Raw genomic sequence first — 20,655 nt, 5'->3', positions numbered from 1 at the left:
CTTCTCCTTCTGCGCAATTGCTGGCTAGTTTCCTCATTTAAAAAAAATATATATATATATATATGTATATATATAAAATAAAAAATGAAAAATTTTTTTTTTATATATAATTCGATAAAACTATTTGCGTTTACTAATCACCCACTTTTGGATTATTATAGTTGAAAAAATGGTTTTTTTTTTCTTTTTCAGTAATATAGTTGAAAAAATGGTTTGGTATAGAATAAACTGAAAAATTTTCTAATTCGTAAATTTTATTAAATAGCATTTTTTTTTTTTATCACCAGGTATATATAACTTTCCTAAATTATTTAGAGGATTGACAAACATAAAACCACAATCATAATAATCTCATGGGTTATTATAATAATTTTTACTTCATAAACTACGACATATTTTAACATTTTGGATGATTCGATTTGCATTATAAAAAATTATTTAATTACACTCTACTTTACATACATTTATATTAATTCTGATTTTTATTTTCTACACTAATAAAATATTATTATTTTATCTTTAATAAAATAAAATAAACTTAAATATATATATATATATATATATGTATGCAGTTCGTTTATGATGCGGACGGTTCTCATGCGGATCACAGTATTGGTGACGGTTTTTCATAGTATTGGTGACGATTTTCTAAAAAACCGTCGTTAATACTATAAAAAACCGTCATTAATACTGCGATCCTCATACAGACCGTCTTCATCATAAAATTTCCATATATATATGTATATATAGTAGATAGATATACATCTTTCAACGGGGTATGAGCATCTCTTTACCAAAAATCATTCCCTGCAGTATTAGCTTCCAACTACACAGCCAAAGGGAAAGTCAAAAGAAACATAAGCTTTCAACAAGGTCCCCATACGTTTTTTGTATGATAACACCTAACTTCACACCAAAAAACTCCCCAAAACCTATGTTTTCAAATTTACCGAATGTGTAATTTTTAAATTCAAACAGTCTCTTTCGTGTCTCTGCTTGTAAAATCTCTGCAAAATAGAGTGTGGTTAATGAAAATAAAAATATCATTAAAGTTAGATTTTTATTTTGTTTAGGGATAGTTTCGACATTTTATTAAGGAGTCTTTTAGAAAATGAAAATATCATCTGGTGTGGTTTGCATTTTTTATACTGTAAATAGAATCCTCCTTTTTTAACTCCAAATTATACCTCTAATAACATTACCCCGGAAGTATTGTTTTAGTGCCATTCGTATAATTGAAAAATACCCAAACCAACAAAATTTATACACCACAATTGAGTGGAAGATAAACAATGAAGGACAAAAATAGCATAAAAATAAATAAACATAAAACCCTTTTTTACCCCAAAAAAAGAAAAAAGAAAAAAGAGAAAAGAGAGGACCGAGGTAAAAGTCTTTCTTCATCTATTTTCCAAAATTACAAGCGTTTCCAAACATTCATGAAGGAAGCACCAGGACCCGTTGGATAATTATATAGAAACAAGATAAACTAAAACTAACCCAAAAAAAAAAAAAAAGAAAAAAAAAAGAAGAATTTTGAGCTCCTCATTTCTGACTACCAGCCTCGACAGGCTCAACCACCTCAGCCTCTAAAGTTTGTGGGGTGGGAGGTTGCTGAAAATTACCAGGCATCGACTGTTTCGCCTGAATAGCCCGACCCATCATCTCATATATCTTGCCTCCAAGCTCTGCTGGATTTTCGGGCTGCATCAAGTAACATATGGGGTTTATTAACTAAATACCGTGGACTGTGCATTCAATTTCTCGGTGGGAGCTAAACTCAAAAGTGTAAAATAGAATTTGAAGCAGATTTCATGTCCAACAGGAAGGTCAGGTCCAAATTCATCTTGCAGACTAGGACTCAGAAATATGGATGACATTCATTATAACTCTGTAGAACTAGGGTAGTTTCAGTAAGTGCATAGAAATACAGAGAGATAATGATACTCACCGTAAAACCACTAGAAATCAAAGCTGTGTCATATAAAATATCGATTGTTCTCAGAGCATCTTCATCATCCGGGTTGCTCTTGTATGCAGCCTGCAAGTGAGAATCAAACTATCAATGAAGATTGTTCAAGGTATCACAGGATTTACCGTAACAAGGCAGTTTGGTCCACCGTACATCCAGGTTTCTGATAATTGGGTGTTCAGCATTGATCTCAAACACTCTTCTGCCTCTCATGAAGTCCAAACTAGCAGTATCACCAACAGTCTGTGCCTTCATCAGCCTGTGAGAATTGCAATCAGATCCAAAACATATCCTATGAAATTGTAAAAGCATCATTTGGCATCACCAATAAGGATCCAGCTCCTACCTTTCCATGTTGGCTGACCAACCGAACTTCCCAGATACAAGAACACACGGTGATGAGCTCAGACGGTTTGAGATTTGAACACTGGCAACTCTGTCCCCCAAGCGTTTCTTAATCCAATCACAAGTTTGGCCAAATTCCTGCTTCATCTCCTTTTCTTTTTCCTCATTTTTATCACCTACAGGAGTTCAATTCACATCCCAATTAGATTTCTCATAACCATCCTAGGGTAGACAACAATACCGGCAATCATCACCAAAAAGAAAGCAACCAAAAACAGCCAATATAAATCTGAAAATACTGAAACTAATTAGAATTAAGGTTTCACTACCTAAATCCAAGTCTTCCTTGCTAATATCAACAAAATTCTTCTCCTTGTATGATTTCAGGTTCTGGATAGCAACCTCATCAATAGGATCAACCAAGAACAGGACCTGCATCAACAACACATTCATGCATGAATACACATGAAACGACAGCAAAAACATTATTAAATTATTTGAAGAAGTGAGCATACTTCAAGATCCTTCTCAAGAAGTCTCTCCAGGAAAGGTGTATTCTTTGCACTTGTAACACTGTCAGCAGCAATATAATAGATGTCCTTCTGGTCAGTTTTCATGTTCTCAACATATTCATCCAAGCTGATCATCTCTTCCTCACTTTGGGAAGAGAAAAATCTAAGCAATGGACCAATGCGCTTGTGGTTTTCACGATCCTCAATGCAACCCAGTTTCAAGTATTTGCCAAAATTATCCCAAAATTTTTCATAATCCTGAACAAGCACCAAAGAGCGAGTGTGAAGAACAAAGAAAGGTGACAAGGCCATCTACCAATAGCAGAAGACCAGTTCACAAAGATTGGTAACATCATCATAACAACTGTTAAATAATATAAAAGAGTGACAAGAATTCCCATGCTATAAAACTAGCAATTAAGATATCAGCACACTCATGTGTGTGTGTGTGTGTGTGTGTGTGTGTGTGTGTGTGTGAGAGAGAGAGAGAGAGAGAGAGAGAGAGAGAGAGAGAGCATAATGCAGGGCAAAGCCAATGGAATTTAAACTGTCCAGAGTCCAGACAGGAAGAAGAATTAAAAGACCGTCCTAACCCAGAGGAAAACAGAATCAGGTCCAAGACTTGGAATACTGTGTCTTAATTAGTTAAATGCAGGAAAAGATAATCTCAGAAGCAAAGACGTACTTCTCTGTTCTCACTCATGGATATTCCCAGAATCATGTCAAATGCCTTCCGTACCAAGCGCTTCCTCATAATCCGTACCTTCAAGCAGACCACAAAACATGTGAAACAAAAAGCTAGTGATACGGAGAACAAATCTTTGAACCAACAAATGATTATAAGGATAAGTTTGCAAGATGTACTTACAATACGACTCTCTTGAAGAATTTCACGTGAGACATTGAGGGGAAGGTCATTAGAGTCCACAACACCTTTGACAAAGCTTAGATATCGAGGGAACTATTCAAACAAAAATAAGAATGATTAAACTTAATTTTTTGCCTAAAACCACGCATTTCTCTTGTTCATAACAAAAATAAAAATCTAGGCATCAGATTTACCAATTCTCCATCAAAATCATCTGAAATGAACACCCTTTTCACATAAAGCCTAATATTTTTTGTCTTGGGGTTGACTATGTCATCCTTCGCCGTTGAAGAGATAGACGGCACATAGAGTATGGACCTAAATTCAACTTCACCCTGTCATAACCAAATCTTCAAGTTAAAGACCAAAACAACCGGGGACCATAATGCTAAAGTAGGTTTTGCAACAATATCATTTCATTATTTCAAAAAGCATCAGGCCATGATTATATCATAACTGACATTCAAAAATTTGGCACCTTGATTGTCATAGAATTAGACGAGAGACTCCAAAACAAAAAGCAGACAAAATGAAACAATGGGAATAGAAGGCGAATGAAAAAGTACGCCAAAGGAACCTTTATCTCTATGCAAAAAGTAATAACATCTACCTCTGTTGTAAAGTGCGAAGATGCTAGTGGATCCAAGTATTCATTAAAAGTTTTCTTGTAGAATTCATTGTATTCCTCTGTGGTGACCTCCTTGGGATTGCGAAGCTGCACATATCAACAGAATTACATCAATATTTCTTAATAGCAATGTCACTTTTAAAGCATAACAAAATAACAAATAAGAAATGTTAAGGCTTACCCAAATGGGTTGGGTCTCATTAGCGAGCTCCCAGTCCCAATACTTCTCAACAACAGTCTTAGTTTTCTTCTTTTTCTGCCATAGTTAAGAGATACATCAGTTGTGAAAAACTGCCATTCTAAAATCTAAGATTGATTATATGGTTGACAACATTAAAAGAAAATATATTTAAACATGCCCATCCGTGTGGTACCTCAGTTTTCTCATCTTGTTCATCCTTTTTGGCTTCAGATGGATCCTCATCAACCTCAACCTGAAAGAAACCTCATAATCATAATGTACAAAATTTGACAAATTTAAAAGAGAAATACCTAGAAGCACCGAAAGTAGGAAAACATAGCATTAAGTACCATTACCTCTTTTGTGTATCCCTTTTCCTGCCATGTGTATATAGGGAAAGAAACAAACTGGGAATAGTTTTTGATAAGCCTCTGAATCCGTTCTGGATGAGCAAAACCTTTGTCATCATTCTGAAAAAAAAAAAAAATACATAAGAAACCAAAAAAAAAAAAAAAAAAAATGCAACTCAGTTGGCTTGGAGATTAGAACTCAAAAGTCATAAGCTACTTAAAAGGAAGTTCATTAACAGACCTTGAGATACAATGTAAGACGAGTTCCTCTAGGAATGAGCTTCTCTGGGTCTGTCTCCTCCCGGATAGTATAGGAGCTAGTATTGGCCTCTCCTTCCCATACATATTGTTTGTCAGACTTTGGGCTCTTTGTCGATACAACAACCTACAAGCAAGAAACATTGAATAACTAAATACACAAAAATAGAAAATTCTGCATACAGGTTATTACCATAAGCTATAGAAAAACATAGAATTCATAATTTTTTCACTGAAGGACTTACACGCTCAGAAACTAGGAATGCTGAATAGAAACCCACACCAAACTGACCAATCAAGTTGGTGTCACCACCAGCATCCTTGCTATCCTGCCAAATCATACAGTGTTTGTTAGCACATACAATAAATAGCTCTCATATAGGCTATGATTTGAGACAATTTTTATACTTCTTCCGATTGATACTAGACCTTCAATGCTTTCAAGAACTTTGCAGTTCCACTTTGTGCAATAGTTCCAAGACAGTCAACAAGCTCTTGCCGAGTCATACCTATGCCAGTATCACTGCACAGGAAAAACAAATAAAAATAAATATGAAAATAAAAATAAAAAAAGATTGAAGAGTTTCTGTTCGATTAAGATCATTCACCGATTTGTAATCAAGTTGGTAAACTTACGTGATAGTTACAATCCCATTGTCTTTATCAGTTTGGATTCTGATATCTAGATCAACTGCATTCTTCAAAAGCTCAGGCTCTGACACACTGAGAAACCGCAGCTTGTCCAAGGCATCACTTGCATTGCTGTGGAAAAGTTCATAAATTTAGGAAGTCAGATGCTTCCTAACTAGATAATATCAAATTAAGATTTATATTCTACCAAACCAAGCAGTTTTCTTTTATTACTCAAAGATCTATTCTTGAAACAATATTTAAATCACACCACAACATTACAGTAAATAAATCACATGTGTTCGGCCAACACATCAGCATAAAAAGTCTAAGTGACTATAATTCACAAACTCACAGAAAAAGGGAGTACCACATTCTGATTACATTGTACATAAATTATATACAAGAGGAATAATTTCCTTTCACAAGTGCAACAAAGTATATAAACAAAGGATGTGAAAACCATTAACGAATGTCATACACATTCCCTCTTATAATATAATCCACAATCATTAGTTTAAGCCCATAATTATAAGTTTTCGAACACACAATATCATCAAATTGTAGCATCCCCTGATCTTCTGTCTTCCAGTAGCAGTTTTCACAATTCATGCCCCAGTTTTCACCAACCATAGAAATTAAAATGCCAAACAAACATGAAAAAGCACACAACACTTGCATATTACATGAAAGTACAAGGTCACCTGATAAGCTCCCGGAGAAAAACTTCTTTATTACTATATAAGCTGTTCACAATGAGATCCATGAGGCGACTGACCTGTCAAGGAAAGGGGAAACGTCAAGAAACCATCGAGCCTTGCAAGAAAAGGTTAAAGGAATTAGTACAACAGTAAAAGTTCCATACCTCAGCTTGATATTCATATCTCTCAGCTGGTGTTGTGCTTGATGCATCAGAGGCAGCAGCAGTTGACTCATATCTCTTGTTGAAAAATAGGCCAGTATTCAAGTTCAACTGAGTTGAAGAATGACACTTTCCAGCGGAAATCACCGAGTACCATCTGGGTTTGGTGTCTCTCTCTCCTGCCTACTCATACACAGATATATTTTCCATAATTTCAGCAACCCAGAAACATAATGGAAACTTGGTACAAATAATCAAAATGGATTAACTATTAAATAAACCAGTAAACTCCATTTCAATGAAACAATAAATTAACTATAGGTTTATCATATTCTCTAATATGTAATTTGATAAAAAGGCCAAAAATCTGCTACAAAAAAATGACTTAATAGACACGAAACATGGATTTCAATCACAACAACAAAAACGATTAGCATTTTTAGCAACCACAAAAATTTAGACAAACAAGTTCAACTCGGTAGAAGGATGACACTTCCCAGAGATTATTGCCGAGTACTATCTGGGTTTGGTGTCTCTCTCTTCCACCTAATCTTATGTAAATATATTTTCCATAGTATTTCAGCTACCCAGATAAAAAAAATGGAAACTTGGCAAAAATAATCAAAGGGATTACTTATTAAATAAACCACTAGGGATTAATTATTAAATAAACCAGTAAACTCTATGTCCATGAAACAATAACTTAGCTATAGGTTTATCATATTCTCTAATACGTAATTCGACATAAAGGCCAACAATCTGCTACAAAAAAGTAAATACATATACACGAAACATGGATTCCAATCTCGAAACATGGATTTCAATCACAAAACAATAAAAAACAATTAGCATTTTTCGCAACCACAAAATTTAGACCAAAAAGTTCAACCCAGTTGAAGAATGACACTTCCCAGTGTCATCGCCGAGTACCATCTGGGTTTGATGTCTCTCTTTACCACCTAGTCATATACAGATAAATTTTCCATAATATTTCAGGTACCCAGACAACAAAATGGAAACTCAGTACAAAGAAATCAAAAGGGATTAATTATTAAATAAACCAGTAAACTCTTAAGTCCATGAAACAATAACTTAGCTATAGGTTTATCATTCTCTGATACGTAATTCGATTAAAAGGCCAACAATCTCAATCTGCTACAAAAAAATAAATACATATACACGAAGATTTCAATCACAAAACAGCAAAAACAATTGGCATTTCTAACAACCAAAAAATTTTAGACTAAAAATTTTACGAGAAAAAACGATAAAAAAAAATAAAATAAAAGATGTGCAAATGGAGAGCGCACCAAATTAAAGAGGTGAGAGGACGTGGAGATAGGAGCCGCGGCGTTCCGAAAACGTGAACTGCCACGGCTCAAAAGAGCGACGGCGGAGCGCCTGGAAAGCCTGTGCATGGTGATCGACGAGTACGGCGAAGACGCAGAGAGATTGAGAAAGAGTAAGCCTGAGAGTACTATTTTGTGAGGCCGGGAGGTTTAGGGTTTTAGTAGTAGGGGTTTGTGACTGATAACAAAGGGGTTTGGGAAGCTTCTGGAGATTTGGAGAGAGAGAGAGAGAGAGAGAGAGTGAATGGCCATTGCGTTTCTGGGTATTTCGGTCATTTTAGAAGGTTGCGATTTGCGTGTTTGAGGACTTTTTGGGTATTATTGTTCGGTCATCCGCGCTATATACCTGTCTGCACGTGTGTGATAATTTTGGCAAGTGTTTTTAGTGGTCAGTGACTCTTACTTTAAATCCTTTTCACCATTTCGACAAAAAAAAACTCTACACAATCGATCAACACATATTATTATTATTTAAATATATAAAATAATTTTATATTTCAATACGTAAAAGATTCATAATTTTTAAAATCTTAACTAAAATATTTTTTTTTTCAAATCGCTTGGGAATCAAATATAATTCCATAAAAAAATTTTAAAAAAAATTGATAGTTATAAAAGTTCTACAAAGTTTTATTTTTTGTTAGAATACTTTTAGATAATGAATTAGTATACTAGTTGATTGTTCAGTTTTTAAATTGTAAACATCTCTAAAAATATTCGATTGTATATTTTTTAACACATTTAAGATGTTTAATCTCATATTTTTAAACATATTTGATATGTTCTTATATAAAGATGTTCAGTTACATATTTCTAAATGTATTTGAGATGTTTAGTCATATATTTCTAAATATATCTAAGATATAAAAATATTTAATTGTATACTTTTAAATATATTTAAGATGTTTAATCATATATTTTTAAAAATATTTAAAATGTTCAATTCTATATTTTTAAATAAAAATATATTTAATTAGTAAATATCATTAATGGTAATTTTAAATAGAATAAAAATATAAATTTATAATTAAATTATTTAAAGTTCATTTGATAATACAACTACAACTTCTCAGAATTATATATATATTTTTTTAATATTTTGGTATTTTAAACTTTATATTTTTAAGTATACTTTGGCCTTAATTTATTTTCAATCTAATTTTTAACAATTTTTAAACATAAAACATATTGTACAAAAATTAATAACCAAAACAAATCTAACAATGCAATTACGAGATTATACAATTTTATGAGATGGCATTGGTACAGTGTACATATCAAACCTGTTAAAAAAAAAATTATTTTAAAAATCAAAATGTATTCAAAATTGAAGTTTAAAAACCCAAAAGAAAAAAAAAGAATTCAAAAAATTAAATTACAACTTTAAATATAATTCAAATATATAGCTAATAGACTTTTTTATTTTTACAAAAATAAATTTTGAAGGTTGATTTATTATAGACCATTTCTACAAAAAATACAGATGATAGTTTTTTTTTTTTTTCTCATTTTTCTTTAGGAAAAAGATTGGATAATTTTAGTTAATTTTTCTTTCAGAGTATTTTTAGATAAAAGGATTAATTAAACACACCAAAATGAGCACTTCCTATTATATATATATATATATATATATATATACACACACATACATATTTTATAAAAAGTTATTAGTTTGTTAGTCTTTGAATTTGTCCATATTTACACTTTCATCGTTCATTTTATTTTTATGGCACTTTGATTTCTAAACTTCAATTTTTATTAAACTTTGATCTTTAAAATTTTTTTTAACAGATTTTCAGACATGCATTGCACATTGTGCAATATAAAATTAAGGGTTAAATACACTTTATCTCCTAAACTATTATACCTTTTTATACTTTTGTCACTTAAATATACTTTTGTCACTTAAACTTTAACAAGTGTTATAATTGTTTTTTGTCACTTTAATGCAATTCTTCAATTTTGCAAGATTAAGCCATAAATATTAGTTAAAAATTAAACAAATTCGAATAAAATTGTTATATAATATAGTAACATTAGTTACATATGATTAATTTTATAAAACTCATCACCAAAATGTCATAATTAGATTAAAGTGTCAAAAAAAAAAAATTTGATAATATAAGATTTTTTAAAACTTAGACAACAATGTATAAAAAGTGTTATAGTTTAAAAGGATAAAATATATTTGACCCTAAAAATAATGAAATTATAAAATTAAATAACTCTACTAGACCTTTACATGTTGCATGAAGTATATTGTACATCTCAAAACTATTAAAAAGTAAATGAAAAATAATTTAAGATCCAAATTACTCTAAAAACAAAACTTAAGAATTAGAATGCCAATTAAAATGCCAGAAAAAATATTTAGAAGCTAAAGTACAACTATAGATAGATACACGAACTAATAAAGTCTTTTTTTTTTTTTTCCTTCTTTTCCTTAATGGATACGAACTAATACAGTATATCTTTCTCTCTCTCTCTCTCTATGTATATATATTATACATAAGAGAAAGATAAGTTATTCACCCAAAAAAAAAAAAAAAAAAAAAAAAAAGGGAAAGAATGAAAAGTTAAAACCCAATTGGGAAGTATCAATGAACAGGGCCTTCCTAAATTCATTTTGGGTCAGTTTCCGAAGTAAGGTCCAAGTTCACATCAATAATTGACGTCGTGTAAAAATGCTTTTTGTAGTTGACTCGTATGGCCCTACCAAATTTTAATTTTTCCAAGGGACATGACTCATCTCGAAATTAACATCTTCATCATCATCATCATCATCATAATAATAATAATAAAGGGCTTTGTTTGTATTAATCAAGTTAAATTTACAGCAATTCATCTATTTTTCTGAAAACAATATACAATGATGTTCCCAATTGAAAGATTAAAAAAAAAAAAAAAAATTGAGAAGCAGATGAAATTATTCTCGCACCATTATGAGATTTATGGTTTTGTTAGGCAATTGGTGTTTTACAAAACAAAAAGTTTGGAAGAAAATAACAGGAGCTTATTCCTGTATCTCATCTTTTAATTCAATAAGGATTTTGAAACCTGATAATAAAGTTCATCATTGCTTAAGTCAAATCTTGGAAGAGGTTCAAATAGACCTTAACCATTTCAAAATGATTAATTTGACCCATCCGAAAAAAGAAAAAGAAAAAAAAAAGAATCATTAATCTCGTTGCACCATTTCCATTCTGTGTGGAGCGATATCTAAAATCCATATTCTTGCAGCCTCCTTGGTGGCCACGCCCATGGAAGTTCTGTGTGTATATATATATATATATATATATACACACACACCCCTATACATGCACATTCTATACAATATTCATTGAATATAATATCAGTGAAAAAGCTCATTTTTGGGGTGAATACAAATTTGCTACATTATTCCTCGATTCTTACATAAACAGAGGAGGAAGAAAATAACCTTTAAGAAACCTAGCATACAGGGGATAACCTAGGTGACAAATATGCTGTTTTCCGAATCCCCTCACTTTAATATATATATATATATATATGTATATATATATAAAAAAAAAGAAATAAAACAAACCTAGTATATAGAAAAAGAGGTAGAAGATATATAGTAAACGTAAGGAGGAATACCCTTAACCAAAAAAAAAAAAAAAGATTTAAAATAGAAAATTATGATCTACAGATGAAGAGAGGTGTCGATTTCCGAATTCTCAAAGCCTTTTGAACTGCTTGAGGAAGCTGTATTCAAGGACCATGGGTTTGTCAAGGTCTCTGTCTTCATGGAAAGATCAAGATCAGCTTGCTTTGACTGCAAGTCAAGTCCAAGGGAGAGTGATTCTTGAGGAGTTTTCCTATGATCATGAGGAAAAATCGTCTCGGATTGGAAAGACTGCTTACTTGGATCCAAATTGGAAACCCTTTCTGTTTCAGACAAAAATTTCTGAAGCTCTCTCTCTTCCCTTCTTTCCTTTACTTTCTGCAACTGTCTGAACCTCTCTTGCAAGAGAGCAATGGAGGAATTAACCATGGTTGGATCACCATTTTGCCTACCCATTGAAGAAGAGCTTTTTGGAGTAGGTAATATTTGGTGGGTGTGAGCTATATTTGGATTTTGAAGTGCCAAAAAATAAAATACATACAAAATGTATATATAGAAGGCTACGTTTGCTGTTGATAATTAATTTTGTGCATATTGAGTGTTTAAATACTAATGAGAATCGGCTGCTGAGGCAAAAAGATCCAAAGAGAAAGGTTCAAAGGCTAGTCTAGAGACGGTTGGGTTGGTGGAAGTGTAGGGAAAAGGACTTTTTAAAGAGAAAAAGTGTAAGAGAGAGAGTCCAAAATGAAAATGGAAAATAGCATTTGGAAGTGAGTTTCAATGGGAATCATCAATTAGGTAATGCTTGTGTCTGCTTGTCTTTTAAAAGACTATTTTGGCATTTGATTTTACAAATATTTTTGGAGGAATTGGGAAGGGATTTTTCCTTTCATTCTGTATTTGTTTTCAACTCCAAGAACTTATCCTTGCATTTTTTTAAAGGCTACAGAACAGTGTTTACACAGGAAATGCAGAAGAGACAAGGATTGGAAGGAATATTTTTTGGAGTGTTGGTGCTCTTTATTAGGACCCCATCTCACATGGAGGAAAAAAAGTGAAAAGGAATCCTCAGAAAGGTTTACACTATTATTTGTTTGTATAAGTTCATGCATTTTGCTTATAAAGCTGAAGTCAGTGGAGGTATTAAAATAATCATGTTAGAAACATGGTAATTTTTTATTTTTTTATTTTGCTAAAATAGAAACATGGTAATTATTCCTTTAATTTTTGGACTAATCCTAGCTAAGAATAAGCATGAAAAGATGGGAAGCTTTCTTGGAAAATTTAGCATTTTCATGTTCCAAACATGGTAAGAAAGAAAGTTTCATCTATCTCTCTCTCTCTCTCTCTCTCTCTCTACCGAAATTTGACAAAGATTTTACATGCAAAAGCCTAATCATGAGGAAACTGGGTCCATCTACTCCCCCCACCCTTTTGGTTTTTGCCCTTCAGAACCGTAAGATCAAATGTTGAATAAGATTAGAACATCATTTCCCACCCACCAGAAAATATATAAACAACAAAATATTCCGTAGTGTCGGTGATTTGGTCTTAAACCAAGGGATGTGATTGTGTATTATTTGTTAAAAACAAATAAAATACCGTCAAAACAATAAGAATCTAAATTCTCTGATTAAACTCTGTAATGTGACTCCTGAATTCTATTGTAATTGCCAAAAATCTAGCCATTAATCAGGGAAGGAAAAAGAACGAGTGACAGCAATTATGGAGAGTATGTATGCTTTGGTTTTCTTGGAACCCAAGTGTTTGGATGAAATGAAAAGTTTGATATCAGTAAAAGAAAAAGAAGGGAAAAAAGCATGCATGCCACAGAGATAAAAATCACTTCCTTCAAATTTTTGAATAACTCCCAAAGAGCTACTGACAAAGAGCAATTTGTCTGTGCATGAAAGAAGGTTGTAAAATCAAACGATAATCAAAGTGATTGGTTTTGGTGGACCAAACAAAGCAGTCACGCAATTAAAACAAGGTAAAATATTTTGCTATAGTGTCTGCTCTTCTTTGTTTCTTCCTATCAAACCAAACACTTGTAGCCAAGAGCAAAAGTGGAGGTAAATAATGCCTCAATTCCCCCCACCACTTTCAACAAAACATTTATCAAACATTTTTCTTTTCTTCCTAATTTGCATCGTTTTGATAAGGTTTATGTTTTTGGTTTTTCCTATTTAACTTGTGTATAATATGCTTACTTCAAATGTTAGTATTAGTGAATCATCTCAATTAATTAGAAGGGAAAAGAAAATACAAGCACCAAATTAAAGATGGTTTTGACATGGTTTTATGGTTTTGAATTTGGTGTTGACGTTTCTTATTATCTTTTTTTTTTTTTTTTTTTCCAAAGTTTATAGCCATTTAAGATGCTCAATAAACTCTTAACTACCATTCATTAACACTAACAGACATTTGAACTAAGCAAATTACACATAATTGAAAAGAAAAAACCAAAACCAATAAATAGAAAAGCCCAGAATAAATAAATAAATAAATAAATAAACGTTATCAAACGTCCACTAAAACTAGTGAAATGATAGAATAAATCAAGTATCACATGACGTGACTGGATTTGGACAATATTTAAAGAAGCAAACATACTTGCGGAGGCAGCTAAGCAAAGAAAGCATCCAAAGTTTGAAAGAGATGGTGTATTTTTTATTTTTTTCCTCTGAGAATGCATCTCATCAGGATTGAATCCAATGCTTGCAACTATTCACACACAACAATTCTATATAGTATATAGGATAGATTCATGGAAAAGATGAGGTTGGACAATGCAGTTTAGTAGGTTTTATGATATTGCAATGTTACCAAATTCTTAATTCCTATCCATATGTCTACCAAACTGCCTCATCTTCTCCAAAGTTGTCCATTGATTTCTCATTCTCACTAAGTCACTGGGCTCTGTCGAATACATTTATTAAAATAAATAAAAGCTTGAAGATCTGTGTAATGGTTTTATATATAAAACCAAATTGAAAGAGAAGATTTCTACCAAAAATAAAAAATAAAAAAACGATGATATACATAAAAGCTTTTTGTTCCCATTCAAATCCAAATTGAAAAGGAAAAATTATATCCCAGGAAAAAGGCATACATGCATCAGAAAAAAAATTGAGAGAGTGTGTATTTCACTCCATTTAATGGCTTTCTTTTCTTTCATTTGTTTTTAATTTTTAATTCTTCTGTTTTGTGCTTTCTTCCCTAATAATCCTAGCAAAAACAGCTTCAATTTGAACATTTTACTCTTTTATATTATTATTATCAGCAGCAGATTAAGATAAAATAAACCTCCATAGTACATTAATACCCCAGATCAAAGATTAGTTAAGGACAACGAAGAAAAAATAAAATATTTGTGGAAGGACAATCAAATTAGTTTTTGTGCATATGTATGTATTAGCAAGAAATAAAAAATTGACTTGTTCTAGAGAAATTATCGAACAAAATGAATAACCTGAAAGCTGAATTGAAGCTGTTCCAAATTTGTTTTTATAAAACAATAATAAATTGAAAAATAACAAAATTGTAATCAGCTACAGGAAAATATACATCCCCTTTGATGAGGAACTTCTCATTTATCTTCAAAACTATAAACAACTTCCCCATAGAATGTAACTCAAGTATAAGCATTCAGTAGGAGGAGGAACCGTATAAAGAAAATATGCAGAAGCTGAAGTTGTGTACAATGATCCAGAAACAAGACTCAGCCATTTATTCAAAATTCCTCCATTAAAAATTTTATGGTTAATTCTTTTCAAGAATTTACAGCTTCATGCTCTTATTAGCAATCTTGGAATAGAATCAATAGATGACCAACGTATGGTACTAAAAAACCCATCTATATTTCAAAAGAATATTGTTAGGTGAGTAATTATAAATGATTAGCTATTATATTTATGTGGGCTACAAAAACAGCCAAATGATCAGTGTAAGTGTCCCATAGAACCTACCTTAGCATCATGTTATCATGGTTACTGAGAACAGAGGAAGCAAGCTACCGACAGCATCCAAACGGCATCACATGATCCTGCAAAGTATATGTATATTGTCAAGAATGCATGACACTTAATTCTGCATTTACAAACATATGGCCAGCAAGAATACGTTCTAAGCATGTAAAAACATTGACACCACAACAAACAAGGTATCCATGTCTTGAGGAGCCAATCAAGGGTGGTGCAGATTTTCATCTATACAGGCCTTTGCTTTTTATATCAATGAGCAGCTAAACTGTTTAGCATTTTTTGGTAATTAAACCATTTAGCATTCAAAAGAAAAATGTTCAAAAAAAAAAAAATAATAATAATAAAAATAAAAAAATAAAAATAAAAAAGAGAAAGAAACAGATTCATCCCTGTAGTCTATTTTGCAGGGAGAATTTTGGGTATTTGATTATACATTCAGATTATCAAAAAAGATCAACAAATATACTGTTCCAAAATTGCTTCATGATATGAGAGTGAAAACAAAATATTGGTTTTTATTTATTTATTATTTTTAACTTTAGCAAATAAATTTCCAAAATAACACTAACACCATCATATAATTATATTTCCCATTAGGAAGTAAACTACTGTTCCCAACGTGCATGTTTCTATTGTTTGAATCGCTTCTGATGCATATTAAAGGGGCGAAACTTTCACCAAGGTGCTCAGAAATTTTGCAGACTAACTCAACTTTCATTGGAAACAGGTAAAGACACATTAACAGGAATTACATAAATCACGTAAAGCTTCTCATGTAAAATTTAGCTAAAAAGAGCTGCAGTTTCTACCTCTAGCAGATTTAGCACCATGCAGTTTCACCTCAATGACAGTGTACCAGACTTCCAGTTTAATCTATATATAATTTCCTTCTTCTAATACATTCCCAACCTGTCAATTTCAATACAGAAACAATATTAGAGTAAATTTCTTTAAGAAAATACCAAAACAAAATTTAACACAGAACAAGTAAGCATAGAAGCAAGGTCTTTCCACAAACAACAAAAAACACAAAGAGAACCAACAAATCATAATGGGGTTCAAAAGCATCATCTGCTCACCATTTATTGGACGGTTGAGCTGATAGAGATCACAGCAAAAGATCATGCATAGAAAATGTCATCTTAAGCAGTTGGTTACTTGATCTCATTTAACATATGCCCAACTTACTTTCCAAAGACAACACAAAAGCACTGTCTCATTATTTAGAACATTATGTTCGGTTGCATAAATAAGAGGGAGCAGAAAGATAAAGGGGCACGGAGAGGGAGATTCTTCATCCCTTGAGTTGTTTGGTCGGGTGGAAAGGTTTAGGAAGAAACAATATCATATGATCATCTTTTACCATCGTATCCACCTCTGTAAAAGTTGTGAGAAGCAGTAACGGTAAAATGTAATTAAAGGAGCATCTCGTTTTTCTCTCTCCTATTCTGACTTACTGTCAAAAAAGTTAAATAATTTGACAAAAGATGAGCAGGAGAGGCTACTATCCCTCCCTCGAGCCAGTCATTCCACCAAATTGCTAAAAACATCTCCTTCCTCTTTCCATATCCTCTTTCTTCCTTCCAAACACAATGTAAAGGAACCACGATTAATTTATATCTCTGAAAAATCTTATCTTTTTAGCCATTTGAGATGCCTCCTCGGATAGGTCTAATTTTGAAAATTCTCTGGACAAGATTACATATGTTTGGAAATTGAGGTTGCAATTCCTAGATTCAATGACATGAAGGAGCTTCATGCATAGATCTAATTGCTTTTCCTTCAGTAATCCATCAATTAACACCGTCCAAACAACCTCATCAGCATTCCATTGTTTCTCAAGCATGCTCTCAAATATTGCTTGAGCTGCTTTTGCCCGACTTGCCCTGCAGAGGGCACAAATAAGCTCCTTATAAATTGGTAACTGATGCTCAACGCCACCAACTGCCATCAAGTCAAAGACTTTCAGAGCAGAGTCCACTTTTGTGTTTTTACAATAAGCAATCAATAGAGACTGATAGATTTCCTTATTGGGAGACAAGCCTTTCTCTTTCATGTATTCTACCAGCTGCTCAGCCTCATACCATCTACCTTCTCTGCACAAGCCTTTCACTAAAGTAACAAAGGTATCAACAGTCGGTTCGCACTTACTTGCTGACAACCTAGTTAAGAGATTACACAGCATTTCAAAGTTTGTATATTGCTCATCAGAGCTGCAAGCATAGACAGTCTCATGTTGTGCCACAACCTTTTCAGTAAGCTGCTGAAATTCCTTTTGCAACCCTTTTAACAACGTAATGTAAGTTAGATAGTTGGGTTTACAGCCAATACGAACCATTCGCCTTATGAGTGAGAATGCCTGATCTAAATTACCAATCATAACAAAACCATTAATGAGAGAGGTAAATGTTACCTCATCAGGAATCAATCCTTTCATCTCCATTTCTTCAAGCAACTTTTCCGCAACATCTGCCTTGCCTTCTAGACAGAAGCCATACATCAGTGAAGTATAGGTGTACACATTTGGCAGACAATTTTCCTTGACCATTTCATTGAAAATCTTGAAGGAAAGGTCAGTCCTGCCATTCCTACAGAGACCATCAATTAAAGTCGTGTAGGTAATGACATTTGGGAGCAATCCTTGCTTTGTCATCTTATTATACAGTTGCTCAGCTTCAGAAAATCTATTATCTTTTGAAAAACCATTAATAATGGCATTGTATGTCTCAATACTTGGACAGCAACCACTGTCCACCATTTTCTCATATAGTGATAAGGCAACATCTAACTTCCCTTCCATACAGTATCCATTAATTAAAGCAGTGTAGCTGGCATGATTTGGACTTATACCCCGTTCTACCATTTCATTGAACATAGCCGTCGCATTATCCAACTCAAACCCCCTGCAATAGCCAGAAATAAGTTCAGTATATGTCCATTGATCTGGTTCACATCTACTCTCTTTCATCAAATCCAATAATCTTATAGCATTATTCATATTTCCCAATTTGGCATATCCATCAATGAGCAAGTTATAGGTAATCACAGTGTGAGTGGGTCCAGCCTTGAGCATTTTGTCGAAAAGAACCATTGCTTTAGTGATATCACCTATCATGCACAATCCCTTAATAATTTCATTATATGTTTGTGAATTTAACAAGGCACCATGTCCCTCCATCCAATGAAAAATCTTCAGTGCAGTGCTGAGTCTTCTTTCCACACATAACTCATTTATCAACGCATTGTATGTAACTGTATTTGGAACTAAACCATCCTTCAACATTTTGTGGTATAGTCCAACAGCAACTTCAAGTTTTCCTGACCGAAACAACCCACTGATCAATGCTGTGTATGTCTGAACATTAGGATTGCAACCCCTCTTTTGCATACTTGCCAAAAGCTTAATTGCATCTAACATTCTACCACCCTCACACAAAGAATTAATTGGGAGAGTGTAAGTGTATACTGTGGGTTCAATCCCTTTCTCAATCATTTCTTCAAGCATATCCAATGCCTCATCCAGTCTGCCCCCATTGCACAGCCCATTAATAAGAGTTGAATAAGTAACAGCATTTGGATCACACCCGGACTTCGCCATCTGATCAAAAACTTCAAATGCCTTATCCAAATTGCCATTCCTACAATGCCCAAGAATCAAAGACGTATATGTAAAAGTATCAGGGCACATATCAAACTGATAAATCTTACTGAAAATCAACTTTGCTTCTTCAACCTTGCCCTTTTTACACAGTATATTAATCATTGTATTAAGTGTTAACAAGCTTGGTCTAATCCCGCTATTTAGCATCTGAGTATACACTTTTTTAGCAACACCAACCATCTCAAACTTGCCCAACTGAAGCAAAAGCGTATTGAAACTGTATAAAGTAAACTCAAACCCGTTTTTGCTGAATTCATCCAAATACAAAATTACCCGCTTAAGCTCTTCCTCATATCTACAAGCTTTGATCATCAAAATCACCACATGGTTCGCAGGAGCAAACACCCCTTCGCGCAAGAGTCTATTCAGCATTGATATGTAGCAGCTCAAGTCATGCTGGTATGGACGTCTCTTGGAAACCCAGAAGAAGAAGCGCAAAGCCGTGTCCGTATTCCTGTGGGTTTCCAAAATCTTGGAAACGTGGTGGGTTCCCAGATTGTGGCACATGCGCCGGAGCTCCGAGCTCTTTTCCCATTGGGGATCGCATAGAATGTCACAGATTCTCGAAATCACATACGGGAAAGGTCCAGAGGGTGAGGTTGAGAACTGGAAAGAAAGCTCAGATTTTGATGCTGGTTTGAGAAAACGGTGAGAACCCAATAGCAATTGAATGGTTTGGAGGCGAATGGAGGATATGGGTATGAGGGGGGGCTTTAACATTTCGGGGTGTGGAAGTTCATTGAGGGATGGGGAACATGATGAAGACGTTGGGGGGGGGGGGGTTCTTGGGTTTTCAGAGATCTAGGAACTGGGGGGTTTAGGGGGGTTGGGTTGGTGGGAGCGTAGTGGGTGGACTCGCCGACTCGGTGAACGTGGTCATTGGAGGACCATACTCTTATGTCAATGAGGAGGAGAGGGACGGTGAGAAAGAAAAATGCCTGAACAGGTCCGTTAAACGACAGTTCAGTAAATTAGGGTTGTTTGTAATTTATAGGGCTGTTTGCTGTGACGCTGTCCCATTATATTTGAGAAAAAAAAAAAAAAAACTTGTTTTAATTTTTCTTTTACTTTTTTTTAGTTAATTACATTTTAATGTTATATATTTTAGTTAAATTGCATATGGATTAATAATTCACCTGATTATAAACTATTTAATTTTTTTTTATTATTCAAATTTATATTTTTATAAACATAAATAAAAATATTTAACTATTAAATTTATCCTTTCCGTTTAATATAGAATATTTAAATTTTAATAGTTTCATGTTATCTTTTCAATTTTCAAATTACAATATATTTATATTAGTTCAATTACTAAAATATTCTCTAAATAAATTAAAAAAAAATTAAATAATTGATTAGTTTGTTCCTTTACAAACAAAATTTGAAAAAAAATTGATCAATATTTAAATAAAAAACTAGTCAATTTGTTTAATTTTTACATTTTTTATTAGCTAATTTGAAAATTAA

General features: G+C 33.0%; 2 protein-coding genes across 4 annotated transcripts; both read right to left on the bottom strand.

The window, feature by feature from the left end:
• Positions 1 to 1,378: 1,378 nt before the first annotated feature.
• LOC107416986 (heat shock protein 90-6, mitochondrial) lies at positions 1,379 to 8,194 on the bottom strand. The gene is made up of 20 exons (XM_016025538.4): positions 7,917 to 8,194; positions 6,610 to 6,789; positions 6,449 to 6,522; positions 5,751 to 5,876; positions 5,544 to 5,637; positions 5,360 to 5,443; positions 5,098 to 5,241; positions 4,863 to 4,976; positions 4,700 to 4,759; positions 4,507 to 4,581; positions 4,308 to 4,412; positions 3,892 to 4,032; positions 3,698 to 3,790; positions 3,515 to 3,592; positions 2,833 to 3,087; positions 2,647 to 2,749; positions 2,319 to 2,493; positions 2,126 to 2,231; positions 1,952 to 2,041; positions 1,379 to 1,704 (listed from the first exon to the last, which is right to left on the bottom strand). Exons 1-20 carry the CDS (start codon positions 8,022 to 8,024, stop codon positions 1,546 to 1,548), a joined length of 2,364 nt encoding a protein of 787 aa, XP_015881024.1. The 5' UTR covers positions 8,025 to 8,194; the 3' UTR covers positions 1,379 to 1,545.
• Positions 8,195 to 11,281: 3,087 nt separating this feature from the next.
• On the bottom strand, positions 11,282 to 20,154 carry LOC107416997 (pentatricopeptide repeat-containing protein At5g65560). Of its 3 annotated transcripts, none has more exons than XM_025073080.3 (4): positions 16,604 to 20,154; positions 16,334 to 16,433; positions 15,510 to 15,586; positions 11,282 to 14,460 (listed from the first exon to the last, which is right to left on the bottom strand). In XM_025073080.3, exon 1 carries the CDS (start codon positions 19,903 to 19,905, stop codon positions 17,134 to 17,136), a length of 2,772 nt encoding a protein of 923 aa, XP_024928848.1. In that variant the 5' UTR covers positions 19,906 to 20,154; the 3' UTR covers positions 11,282 to 14,460; positions 15,510 to 15,586; positions 16,334 to 16,433; positions 16,604 to 17,133. The 3 variants fall into 3 exon arrangements, with proteins under 3 accessions (XP_024928848.1, XP_024928847.1, XP_048327552.1); XM_025073079.3 differs by lacking the exon at positions 11,282 to 14,460 and adding an exon at positions 15,022 to 15,397; XM_048471595.2 differs by lacking the exon at positions 11,282 to 14,460 and having other exon boundaries at positions 15,022 to 15,586.
• Between the last annotated feature and the right edge of the window lie 501 nt (positions 20,155 to 20,655).

This window comes from Ziziphus jujuba, chromosome 4 (genome assembly GCF_031755915.1).
Source record: "Ziziphus jujuba cultivar Dongzao chromosome 4, ASM3175591v1".
Classification (NCBI taxonomy): domain Eukaryota; kingdom Viridiplantae; phylum Streptophyta; class Magnoliopsida; order Rosales; family Rhamnaceae; genus Ziziphus; species Ziziphus jujuba.
Note: the sequence above shows the minus strand (reverse complement) of the source record. Positions and strands in the feature narration are given on the sequence as shown.